General features: G+C 36.6%; 1 protein-coding gene across 1 annotated transcript in view; it reads left to right on the top strand.

The window, feature by feature from the left end:
- RNF169 (ring finger protein 169) overlaps positions 1 to 13,794 on the top strand; it is a 101,192-nt gene that overhangs the window by 880 nt on the left and 86,518 nt on the right. Inside the window, exon 3 of the mRNA XM_077777718.1 lies at positions 1 to 53. Within this exon, the coding sequence (XP_077633844.1) occupies positions 1 to 53 (53 nt within the window). The remainder of the gene's footprint in view (positions 54 to 13,794) is intronic.

Genomic DNA, 13,794 nt, shown 5'->3' with positions numbered 1-13,794 from the left:
CACTGCTGGGTCCAGGCCGGAGCCGGAGCCGCGCGCCGCGGCCGCAGAGCCAGGTGGAGCTTTCCCTCCTCCCTTTGGGGGTCCGGAGAGAGGCCGAGCGCGCCCGGCCTGGCCTGGTTCGGGGGTGGGGGGTCCCAGGCCGTACTCGAGCGGCTGTGTAGAGTTCGCGTGATGTTGGAACTGGGCTCTGTCCAGGCGCATCTGTTTCTGCATTTTGAACTTCAGAATTGGGTACGGGCACGATGGATTTGGAGGGGCAGTGAGGGGATCCCGCGCCTTACGGAAGTTAGAAGTTTGGAGGGAAACAGCATTCTTGGAACAAGTTAGGGCCAGGTTGGAATGGTGTGTGGGAGAAGGGTTCCTAACTTTGCAGGGGCCCTGGAGGATCAGAGAAGTGCTTGGTTTCGTGTTGGGTGAAGAGCTAGGGGTGGAACTGCGCGTTAGAGAAGTGGCTCCTGGGCCTCAGTGGATCAGGGAGAGGAATGGAGTGTCCGGAGTTAAGGGGGCGGGTTGAATTTGGGGATGTGAAGGGAGCTTTTCAGACTAGAGTGTAGAGTGGGTTGAGAGAATGAACTCACAAGTGCAGTTTTCACGAAATCTTGACAGAGCCTCGCACGGCAGGGTTATTTGTATTTATAACTAATAACTGCAGAAATGAATAAGCTCCAGGAGTGCTCGACAAAATACCCAAAACAACAACAAAACTGGGTGGGGGGTTAAAAGTTTCAGAAATGGAGACTGATTGGCAGGAGCTGCTTCTGTCTCCATGGCTGTGTAGGTTTCCTACTATCATCCTGGCAATTAAAAGTTGCCGGCCTGTTGCTTTCAACTTCTTTGCCTTTCTGTACCTTCCACAGCCTGCCACTCTGGTTCTGAGCTCGACGTTGAAGTGCCCTGTAAAACACAAAATAGAACTGTGTATAACTTAGGACTCTGAGACGCGTCCAGTCGTCACAACATCTATGTTCTTTGATAAAAAATGCATCCCTAGGAGGCGGTTTCCAAGAAATATAGTTAGGAAAGGCCAGATATTTGCACCATTTGTGTTGGGAATTCTGCCGTGTGGTTTTTTTTTCCCCCAGTAGGGAGAAGGAGGCGTTGCTTGTGTATGGAAGTGCAGTCTGTAGAAACTACAGGTTCCAGAATGCAGTCTGTTTTGATTCAAGCAGACACCTGCCACTGTCCGAGGATACCTTACTTTTATTTCCGTGTCTTACTTGCTATATTCCTTATTTTTCAAGTTTCACAACTTCTTATGAGATCGGTACTTTTATTTCCATTTTACAGATCAAATTGAGGCCCAGAGAGGTTAAGTAACTTGCCTAAGGATGAAACCCAATTCCATCTGATTCTTGCTCAGATTAGATGAGAAGGCCTCCCCAAATGTTATCTAATTTGTGGGTGCTCGGTGATCTCATATGCTCTTTAATTTGCTTCAAATTCTGACGTTATGGTAAAAAGTTCTCTGGTCTCCCTACTAGTACTGTTGATTAAATGGTCAAATAAGAAAGAGATGTCTTTTTATTTCTGAAGTCTGGACTCCTCTGTGAAATACCAGGTCTGGAATTTGATACATGAGAGGGAGTATGGCTTGATAATTTGTGCAAACTTTTTCTCTTGAAGAAATTTGTTATAAAATGTATCAGTGATTAAGGAAAATTATATAAAATGAGATTCCAAATTAGGATCTATTGAATCACTGAGTATCCACCAGTTATTTTATTATGTTTACATGAGGACTGTGATGAAAAATATTTTTCCTTAAATATCCTTGTTGGATCATTGAGTGTATATAATTACAGACTTATTAAGTCAAATCGTTATAGAAGAATATTGCTCAACAGGGTTTGGGAATTATCTTCTAGCTTCAGTGGGTTTTCTGGATTTCTTAGAGTTACATACAATTTTTTAATGTAAAATTTTATATGCAGTGCATTCACCTAATGCAAACAAAAACATAAGAAAGTATATAATGGAACGTTCCTCCTATCCCTTTACTCATTTTACACTGCCACCAAAGATTCTCATTTATTCTTCCACAATTTCTTTGTGCTGCTACATAAAAATTCAAATATATTTGTTTTAGTTTTTTATCTTTTCACACAAAAGGATGTATGTTGTATGTTGTAACTTTTTTTTCATATAAAGATACATGATGGAAAAATTTTCATATCCGTATATACAAGGTTTCTTTATTCTGCTTATAGCTGCAAGGAATTTCATTGAATGGCTATAACAATTTACTTAACTGTCTATTGGTAGATGTTTAGATTGTTTCCAATCTTTTGCTATTATAAAAAGTCATTTATAAAATTGTTATATACATGTGCTTTTATGTGGAGAGGTCACCTGTAGCTTTCACCAGATTCTCAAAGGGATGCAGAAAGAAAGCTAGGAACCATTGTTTTAACCCAGATGCCTCATTCTACAGAAGAGAGAACTGAGGCCTGGAAGAGAGTAGAAAGTAACCAGCTAATGGTCATCATGAGTTAGTAGCAGATAAACAAGGACCAAAACAATAACCCATTAATAAGAGCTAAAATATAGCTTAATTCACAGTTAAATGTTCATGATGACTTTTAATAGGGAAAACTAAAAATACCAGTTTTATAAATATTTACATTGTGTTTTTCAGTGGGAACTAGCAATTTTAGGTATATTCAGAAGTATATTGCTTAGCAATATTCTTTTAGCTTTTAGCATAGTTAATTGATAAAAGAAAGGTCAGACTTGCTTTATAATACTAGAAATTAAATTTTTTAGTAAACGCACTAGTGCTTAAGTGAAATTATTAACAGGTTTTTGTTTTTGTTTTTAATTTTGTTGAGGCCTCATGTCTCTTTTGGAATTGAATTGTCTGTAATAAGTATAAGAGTTTGTGCTTGTCGAAAATTTTGGTTGTGTTGGTGACATTTTTGTTTCTTACCAGGTTCTTGGCAAGCTTTAAAATTCAGAACCCTAAGGACTCCTGTGTAACATGTCTTATTATATGCCTTGTCAGTTTGCTTTTGGATATAGTATCAGTTGATTTGTGCAACATTGTGTGAAGGCTACTTCAACTTTATGTTCCTTGAGCATATAGTTTATTGCATATATTGACATAGTATTTGAACCATTTTGAGCAATATTCACAAGTATGTACTGAATGCCTGTGCTGGGCCAGGCACTGTTCTGGGTACTTGGGAGACCTTAGTGAATGAAATATTCAGATTTCTTCTTTTTGGAGCTTATATTCTAAGTTAGAGACAGTTTGGTTTGTTGACTAAAAATAAAAACTAGCACATGGGCATACATAGGTACCTTTGCAACTATAGTTGACCCTTGAACAACAGGGGTTTGAACTGTGTGGGTCCACTTACACATGGATTCTTTTCAATGAATACATTACAGTGCTGTAAATGTATTTTCTCTTTCTTATGATTTTCCTAACATGTTCTTTTCTCTAGCTTCCTTTTTTGTAAGAATAGAGTATATAATGCATGTTAACACACAAAATATGCGTTAATTAGCCTTTTATATTATTAGTAAGGCATCCAGTCAACAGAGGGCTACAAGTCAAGTTTTGGAAAGTCTGAAGTTACCGTGGATTTTTGGCAGTGCTGAGGGTCAGTGCCCCTAACCCCTATGTTGTTCAGTGGTCATCTGTATATACAACAGCAATACTTAAGGCTCACTGATAATAATTAATGAATTTTAAGAATTAATTTAGGGTTTTGGTATGAAATCAAGAGTGATCATTCTAAATCATACTGCCCGTGAACTTGGAACCAAGACCTTTTTAGGACAGTTCTTTTTCTTCTACCATGGATAATAATTGAAGAGAAAGATAGACAAAGGCCAGTGAATCTTTTTTTTTTTTTTTTTTTTTAATTTTTTAGAGAGAGACAGAGAACACGAGTTTGTGGAGAGGGGCAGAGGGAAAGAGAAAATCTTGACCCAGGGCTTGATCCTACGACTCTGGGATCATGACCTGAGCTAAAATCAAGAGTCAGACTCTCAACTGACTTGAGTCACCTAGGCGCCCCGCCAATGACTCTTTTAAATTGACAGTTAAAACTTAAAAAAAAATTTAGTGTCAAAGTGCATTTCAAAAATTGAATAGTGCCTCATTTATCCCATCCCTTTCATCACCCCTCGACCTCCCTATTCACTTAGGGTTAACATTATACATTTTAAAAATTTCCTCTTTCTGTAACCAACAAGTAGTTCTGGTTTATTACTCAGTTGCCCGACAATGTTTGCTATGTGTGCAGCCTAAGTTGCATTTAGGACTAATGAATAATGAAATCATGTGATTGTAGTGTAAAAGGATAAGAATTTCCCTCAACTGTTAGGATTTGTTGTAAAATGTATAAAATGACTCAACTTTTTTTTTTAAATGACTCAACTTTTTATCCTTAATGACACGTACACATATTCCAGGATATAAGGAGAGTGTCCTTACGTGTTCTGCTAATGCAGGAAACAGCTCAGAATGAGATTACCTCACCAACTAAACATTAATTACCATTGAAGGAATATCTCTATTCTATAGAATTCAGGGTTGAGCAGCAGGAATTTAGGAGTTATTTGGTTTTCTTCTTATTTCCTCCCTGCCTAACTTCCAGTTAATCTGGATAATTGCCTACCCTTGAATTCATTTATATCTGAGGTTTTTTGTTTTTGTTTTTTGAGTGTAGGATATGTGATATGTTTGTCAAATGTCATCCCACTAATTCAGTGAACATTTTGGGGGTACGTGTTCTGTAAGGTAATACAGTAAAAAAGAGGAATAAGATGTGGTCCCTGTTCTTTAAGGTTCCACAGTCTGGTTGGAGAAACACCTTACCAAAAATATTACAAAGTGGTAAGTGAGGTAAATGCATAGTGCTAACAGAGTATAGGAATGGGATAACTAAGTGGCTGGAGGAAAGCTGAGGAATTTGAGCTCTATGTTGAAAAGAGTAGGAATTTATCAGGTGAGAGAGGAGGGGATGGCCATTCAAGGCAGAAGAACCTCCGTGTACAAAGGCACAAAGTCTCTTGGCATCTTCAGGGACTGACAGGAAGTTAAATATAGTTGGAATGTGGGACTGCAGTGGGGAAAGAGAAGACAAGGGACTGTCAATGTTAGATCATAAAGGGCATGGTATGTCATAAAATGCTTGGGGACTTTGTCCTATAGACCATCCCCTTAAAGACGGATCCCTTAAAGATTTTTAAGTAATGACATCATACTAATGTGCTTTATAAAGACAATATTGGTTGGGGCAAGGAGGAAAGATGTGAATAGAGATGAAGAAGGGAGTTCAGTTAGGGGACTATTTTAGTAGTTCAGGCAAGAGATGAAGAGGGGCTGGACTAAAGCAGTGTCTGGAGATGTTTTGTTCAGTCATGCATTAATTTAGTAACCATTTGAAGTCCTCTGTGTGCTAGGCAATGGAACTACAAATAGAATAAAAGCATGATTCTTTCTCTTTGAGTCAGGGTAGTTGGGAAGATTGGTATACTAACATGTAGCTGAAATGTGTAATAAATGCCATTATAATGGTAATGCAAGATATAATTGTACAAGGCAATAAGGTCTATATTAATGGAACAAGTTAATGGAGCAGGATCTGGAGACAGATCGCCCGTGTTTGAATTCTAGCTCTGCCATTTATAGCTATGTGTCATTGGGTACATTGCTTCAACTCTCTGGGGATAGTAAGAGCAAAATCATAAGGTTTTTAAGACTAAATAATTATTAGAGTGCTTGTCATATAAAGACCTCAGTGAATGTTAGCTGTTTCACAAAGAAGAGCATCCAGGTTGGATGGGTCAGAAATGGCTTCAGTGAAAGGCAGACACTTGATCCTGAGTATTCAGTAGGTGGATGAGGGCAGGATAAAAATGAGGGAAACGGGTATATATAAAAGTACAGGAGACTGAAATAACAAGGAGACTTCTGGGGATTGTAAGTAGGAGTGGTTGGAGCATAGACTACATGTGGGAGAGTGGAAGGAGATGGAATTCCAGAAATAAGCAGTTACTGAATAATAGTGGGTTTTGAATACCATGCTCAGGAGTAAGGATCCACCAAAGAATTTTAAAGAAGAGTTCCATCTTTGCGTTTTAGAGTGATTACTCCTATGGGGTTAATGGAGCAAATGGATTGGAGACGCCAGATTCTCTTTTAGCAAGATGCCCATCTGAGATAAGAAGATGCCTCTGCTGCAGATATCCAGAAAAGCTGGATGATATTGAACTAACAATTCTTGTAAATGAATTCCTTAACTTGTAGGAAAAACAGGAAAATCTCCAGGTTCTAGAAATAAAAATGGAACTAGAAACCAAAACTTTAGTAAGCTCGTGCTGTGTTGCCTTAGAGTGGGGTGAAGGGGTGGAGTGAGGGGTTATTTCTGGTTTTCTATTCCTAGTGGATTGAGTTGTAACCACATAGAAAAAGGAACCAAAACTAAGACTTCTGCATAAAACTGAGATTCTTGATGAGCATTCAAAGTGAAGGAGGTGGGTACAGAATAATCTTTCTACTGGTACAAGCCAGTAATAAGAAATCTTGTCTTGATTTACTTGGGCTCTATACAGAGAGGAAATGGGGAAAAAAAGCTTTCCTGGGAAATTGGAGCACATGATGTATGCCTTGCTCATATTTGGGATCTGAGTTTATATTCTGTCGTTTAAGTATCACTATGCTGATAAATTAATATAAAAGCTGGCTCCAAAGTAGTGATACCTCTGGGTCACCTGGTCAAAGGACAAACAAGACTCCAAGAGGTTCTACCAACTCGGTCCAGAAGAGATTCTTTAAGAAGAGATAAGTCCAACGAAAGATGAACTTATAACTGAATGTGACACATGAGGAAACCATTTTCTGACATAAATGAGAGATAGTAGATATAACAAGCAAGGGGATTCTGTCTCCAGAAACTGTGATAGTAGTATAACAGCTTAAATGATAATTTAAATTCGTGCCTTTTAAGTGACTAAAGATATTAAAGAATTAATTGAAATCTCAAGAAATGATTAGGACATTATGAAACAGGCACATTTAATTTAAAAGAGAGCTAAACATATTGAAAAATATAGTCAGTGAGGTTAAAAATTTCAGTAAATAAGATAAGCCCTAGTTTACACAGATGAAGAGAAAAATCAGTAAGCTGGCAGTTATGTGGAAATCCTGAGGACGCAGAATAGTAGGATGAAGGAAAATCTGAAAGAGACAAAGAGAAATGAAAGGTCAAGAAGACCCACCATCTAATAGTTACTGGAGAAGAATAGAATGTGAGGGACATGGAATTTAAAGAGATGATGACTTGAGGATATTTTGGAATTAATAAAAAGACACGAATCCTTACGTTTTAGACTCATGAGGCCCTAGAAAGAATTAAATGAACAAAGCAGACTCCCCACTACTAAGCACATTGGAATGAAACTGTAGAACACCAAATACACTTTAACAAGCAACCAGAAAGGTAAGACCAAGGAGCAACAGACTGAGAGCAGACATAAGAAGAGAGAGACCAGAAGAAAATGGAATAATGTCTTCTCAGTGTTGAGAGATCTGAATTTTGTATTCAGCTAAGTTACAATGCAAGAGTGAGGGCGTGATTAAAATATTTTCAGCTAAACAAAAATACAGAGAATTTATCACACTGTTTTTGAAAGAACTATTCTACTAAAGAATATACATCAGGAAGAAAGAAACATAATGGGAGAAAGTAGGATCCCAAAAAACACGGTGAACAAAGAAATGGGTAGGTAAACTAAGTGAATATGGACTGTATAAAATAAAAATAATTATAACTAATATGTGGGGTTAAAACCAAAGTGGGACTAAAATATCAGACAAGGATAAAATGTAAGCTGGGAGGGAAGGTGATCAGCATTAAAGAGTTCTAAGGTTCTATATATAGTTCAGAAGGATAGAGATATTGATTAACTTTAGGCACTTGGTCAGAAGCATATTAAAAATTTAAGGGTAACCACCAAAAGAAATACAATGCATAACTTGATGTGCTGCATATATATAGAACCATATACCTCCCAAGTTAGAGAATATACATTCTTTTTAAAATTTTTATTTAAAAATTTTAACATTTAGTTTGAGACAGAGATAGAGCATGCGCGGGGGAGGGGCAGAGAGAGAGGAGACACAATCTCCAGGCTCTGAGCGGTCAGCACAGAGCCCAGCGTAGGGCTTGAACTCACAAACTGAGATCATGACCTGAGCTGAAGTTGGATGCCGAACCGACTGAGCCACCCAGGTGCCCCAAGAATATACATTCTTTTAAACAAATGTAGAACATGCATATAATTAGGCACAAAGTTTTATCAGATACCAAAGATTGCTATATAAACTATGCTATCCCAATACAATAAAATTAGAAACCAATGACAAATGTAACCATTCCCCCTCCCAATCCATGTTTGGATATTAAAAAAGCAAAAACAAACTTGTAAGTAATATATGGTGAACAAAATCATGGAAATTGGAATATATTTAGAGTTGAGTAACAGTGAGATAGTAAACAACTATCGGACTCTGTGACGTACAACTAAAGCAAAACTAAGGAAACTTTTGAGTGTCTATATTATATTTCATTGAATCTTAAGATGCCATCATTTGTAAGATGCGCTATCATTTACCAAACAGTGCTTTCCTGTCACTCAGACTTTGTAACTTTGTACTCACTGAAAGAGGTCTTTTTTTTTAACTTTTTAAAATAGTTTGTTTATTTTTGAGACAGAGAGACACAGAACACGAGCAGGGGAGGGGCAGAGAGAGAGGGAGACACAGAATCTCCAGGCTCTCAGCTGTCAGCCCAGAACCTGATGTGGGGCTCTCGCTCTCTCTGTCCCATGAACTGTGAGAACATGATCTGAGCCAAACTCGGATGCTTAGCCAACTGAGCACCCAGGCGCCCTGAAAGAATTCTTAAAAACTTAGTTAGATAGAGATTTAACATATCACTTGAACATATATTTATAAAAGCTTGAGCATATATTTATAAAAGGAAGTGAAGTGATAAATTAGAATATTCCTGACTTCTTCATATTCAAATCCTAATTCTTCTAAGTCAGAGGTTTGTGTTTTTCTGTGTAGTATTATTTACTGTGTCATTGAGAGCATTGGTGATACAGCATTTCTTAAAAAAATGTTCCACAGCTCTATCATTTTTCTTTTTCTTTCTTTTTTTTTTAAAGGAAAAGAGCTTTTTAAAAGTTTNCAAATCCTAATTCTTCTAAGTCAGAGGTTTGTGTTTTTCTGTGTAGTATTATTTACTGTGTCATTGAGAGCATTGGTGATACAGCATTTCTTAAAAAAATGTTCCACAGCTCTATCATTTTTCTTTTTCTTTCTTTTTTTTTAAAGGAAAAGAGCTTTTTAAAAGTTAACATACATGCAATATTAGTTTCAGGAGTAGAATTCAGTGATTCATCACTTATATTTAACACCCAGTCCTCATCACAAGTGCCCTCCTTAGTACCATCACTTATCTAGCCCATCTCCCACAGCCCTCCCTCTGTCAAACCCATAGTTTGTTTTCTGTTATCTAACATTTTTCTTTAACACTGCTGACACCCATCATGTTTTGTTGCTTGTGCTTTTTTGAGCTTGCCAAATGGCACCAACAGAATGTTTTCAGATGAGATCTGTAGTTCTTCCTCAGATGTCCCTTACTGGCTGATACTGAGGTTACAGTTGTCTGATCGCAAGGGATAACCACCACATCATACATTTTTCTGTGAGCTTACTCTTTAATTGTCTATGTTTATATATAAATAAGCAATGACGGTGGCATCATCACTGCTACCTGGCTGACAGTGATTATAAGACTTCAACTGTAAGAAACACCCAATTTCAGAGATGTTAATGTGAAGAAATGTAGGTCCTAGAACCTGTAAGATTGAAGAAAGCCTGAACATTATTGAGTTAAGTGGTGAACTGAAGAAGTTAGAAAAGTAATAGCAGAGGGGCGCCTGGGTGGTTAAGCATCCAACTCCTGATTTTGGCTCAGGTTATGATCTCACATTCGTGAGTTCCAGCCTTGCATTGGGCTCTGTGCTGACAGTGCAGAGCCTGCTTGGGATTCTCTTTCTCTCTCTCTCTCTCTCTAAACAAACATACATTTTTTAAAAAAGTAATAGATTAAACCCAAAGGAAGTAGAAGATAGGAAAGAATAAAAATAATGAAATAGAAAATAGTGAAGAGGATTAATAAAGCCAAAATCTAATTTACTGAAGGTACTAATATAAGATTTATATTATAGACAAATATCTGGCAAGATTGGTCAAAGAAAAACAAGAAGGCATATATACTGTTAGGAATGCAACAGGGAATACAACTACAGATGTGATGAAGATATAAAAACCCCACAGTTACAGAATATGGGCTTTATGCAATGAACTTGAATATTGTATAAAATAGTCAACTTACTAAAAACTGCAGTCTGCCACAGATTGCTTAAGAATAATCAATAATAATAAGAATAAATAGAAAATATGAATAGAAATGTAACTAAAAAAGAAATTGAACAGATAGTAAAATCTATCCACTAAGTAATGTGTAGATAAAGTAAGCAAAATTCAGAATGTGGGAAACTGAAGTACACGAAGAAGGAGGAGGAAGAGGAAGAAGGAGAAGAGGAAGAAAAGCAATACAAGGGAAACCTGAAGTTGAAAAGATGTAACAAATTTTAAGTGTGTGAACTTATTTGGAGCCTGATTTGAAAAACTGTGTAAAAACATTTGACAAGAATTTGAACACTGTCTGGATGTTTGTTGGTATTGCAAATTCTGAAATGTTTAACATGACAATACTTTTCTGGTTATGTATTTTGTTAAGAGTCCTTTAGGAAAGATACTAAAATGTTCACAGGTAAGATGATTTGATGTCTGGGATTTGCTTCAAAATCATTCCTTCAAGGGGAGTGGGGAGAGGTAATGATTGGACAAATAGATGAATATTATTGGCAATGAGTTGATTGTTGAGGCTTGATGGATAGGTTGGGGTTTATTATACAGGTCTCTCTAATAAATATTTGGGACTTTTCTGTCATAAAAGGCAGACAGAAACTTCTATCTTCTTAGGAAGCACCAGGCACAGGGTTTTACAGGTTACCCAAATATTGCAAGATACAGACTATTCCTGGAAATAAAAGTGTTTTCAGATTCTTTTTGGAAGGCTTTTACAACTTGATATCAAAATCATACAAGGACAGCATAAGAAAGGAAGCATACAGGTCAATCTCATGAATGTAGATTTAAGAAATCCCAGATGAAATATACACTAGTAGTGCATTAAAAAAAAATCACAACCAAGTAGCATTTATTCCAGGAATAGGGGTTCAGGTTAACATTAAGAATCTAATTTAGTATACAGTGTTAGTGAACTAGAGGAAAGTAAAACCATATGATCATCTCAATAGATTCTTAGAAGAGCATTTGACAAGAATTTACCATTCATTCATTATTTAAAAAGCTAGAACACCTGGAATAGAAGGGAACTTTTTAAAGTGGAACTTGTCAATAAGGATGATTAGTGGCCAAGAACACTCAACACAATTTTGGAGCACGTTACTTTATCAAATATTAAGCTACTATAAAGCCGTATTAATTAAAACAGTGATGTACTGATGTCAGGATAGTTGGATAACCAGTGTTAAATAATTAAAAATTCAAAAAAATAACAAGTTGAGTAATGTGCCCTCACATACTTGAATTTGATAGATGACAGATGACATTACAAATCATGGGACAAAGACCCCATTTTCAGTTGTGGGTAGTGAGGTAACCTTATAGTAAACAAGAAAAAAATAGATCTTTACCTCATACTATACACAAAAAGTTAATTCCAAATGGATTAAATGTCAAACCATAAAACTTAGAAAATACTAAAAGTATCCCTATGAAATTGAGGTAGAGAAGGATTCTTCATACAAATAAACAGCATAAAGGAAAGATTGATAATTTGGACACATTAAACACTTCTGTATGATAATATAAGAAGATAAACCACAATGCGGAAGAAAATGTTTTCAGTGAAATGACTGACAAAAGATTAATATGCAAAATATGTGAGGAACCATAAATCACTATGACTGACACCTCACTAGAAAAATATGAGATTCAACTAAACATTTCACAGAAGAGGAAAACTAAAAAGCCAGTAAACATCTGGAGTTATGCTCAATATCATTGGTAATTAGGGAAATGCAAATTAAGCCAATGACGAAAGGCTACCAGACTGACATAATTTATGATCAATTAATGATAATGGGAACTACATGCTGCTGGGGAAGTAAAATCTGGGGAGCAGTTTGACCACACCTAGTAAGGTTCATGAGATACATCCCTTACCATGTGACAATTCTGTTAATAGGTGTCTGCCCCACATATGAATATATGTATGACATTTATGATATATATTCATGTATATATACTTAGACACAATTACAAAGTTTTAAAAAATGATACTCATTATAGTACTGGACAAAGTAACAGCTGTCCTTGATAGGAAAAGGGATAAAGGGATAAATAATTACTGTTTCTCTCCCTAGAGAAAACTATTGTTAATAATTATATATTTCCTGCCAGAGTTTTTACTAGCTTTTTACCTATGCCTAAATATTATATATAGCTTTTTAATGATAAGAATTAGTAAAAAGAAATGGTTTAACTTTCTTCTGATATATAAGGGTCAAATTGATGTTTAATCGCTTCAGTGATTAGGGAAGATTCTGTTGCCTTAGGTATCACTCACAGGTATCCTGTAGTATCTGAAATTCAAAACATATTCTCTTTAAGTCCCTTATTCTTGTGGTTCTCTTAAAATGCAGGTACCTTTGAGAAAGAGAAATAGATGAACTTGTTCATATAGGGCAGGGAGGTTTTATCAGATTTATGCATTCTTACGGTTGGGATCGTTTTGGAGAGGGAATTAACATTTATGGAGTTTACTTTGTATTAGGTCCCATATGTTAGGCTTTACAGTTTACTTGCTAGACATTTATAGAGTACCTAGATGTGTAAGGCATTGAACTAGGTACTTAAAAAAGGGTGGACTTGATGAGAGCAAGAATATTTAGAGGAGGAATATTGAAGGGCGAAGAATTATCTTTCATACTTGATAACAGTGCCTGAGTCTATTTTAGAAGATTAGGTTAAAAATAAGTGTCAGACGATTGTGATGAAGATATGTAAGGGAAGAAGAGTGCTGATTAGTCATACTGATAACGATGATGCAAGACCATCCCAATTTCAGCATCTCACTATTCTTTCTGGTTTTCCAGAGGAAATGGATAGTATTACTGTGAAGATAGTTGTATGCAAAAGGCAGTTCGTTTATCTCAGACTGATACTTTCCATAAGGCTGCTATTAGCTGTTTTGATTTGAAAGATTCTTAGTTCTTAGGCTAAGTAAAGATTCTGTTTGTTTATCAGATTATACCCATTCATTGAACTCTTGTATGCCTGTTATAAACTGACCCTGGGGAACCTTGGAGGTCCTTCTTGGTGACTTTATTACGAGCAGTTTTCGGAGTGGTGGAACGAAAAAAGGCCCCGATAGCATGAGTTACAGTAGGAAGGAGAAACAGTGAATATGTACACTACTCTTTGGAGGGTCTGCTGTAGAGGGGGGAGGCAGAGAAACAGGCCAGTACTTGCTGGAGGGCAAGAGTTCAGGAGTTGTTTCTTTCTAAGATAGCTGATATTAAGCCATGTTTGTGTACTAGATTTGTGTGTTATCATAGTAGAGAGGAAGACATTGGTGCTGGAGAGAGTAGAGAAAACTGATGAGCTAATGAGAG

The sequence above is a fragment of the Crocuta crocuta genome, unplaced genomic scaffold, assembly GCF_008692635.1.
Source record: "Crocuta crocuta isolate KB4526 unplaced genomic scaffold, BGI_CrCroc_1.0 scaffold271, whole genome shotgun sequence".
Classification (NCBI taxonomy): Eukaryota; Metazoa; Chordata; class Mammalia; order Carnivora; family Hyaenidae; genus Crocuta; species Crocuta crocuta.
The sequence above is the reverse complement of the archived record's forward strand: the minus strand, read 5'-3'. Positions and strand labels throughout refer to the sequence as shown.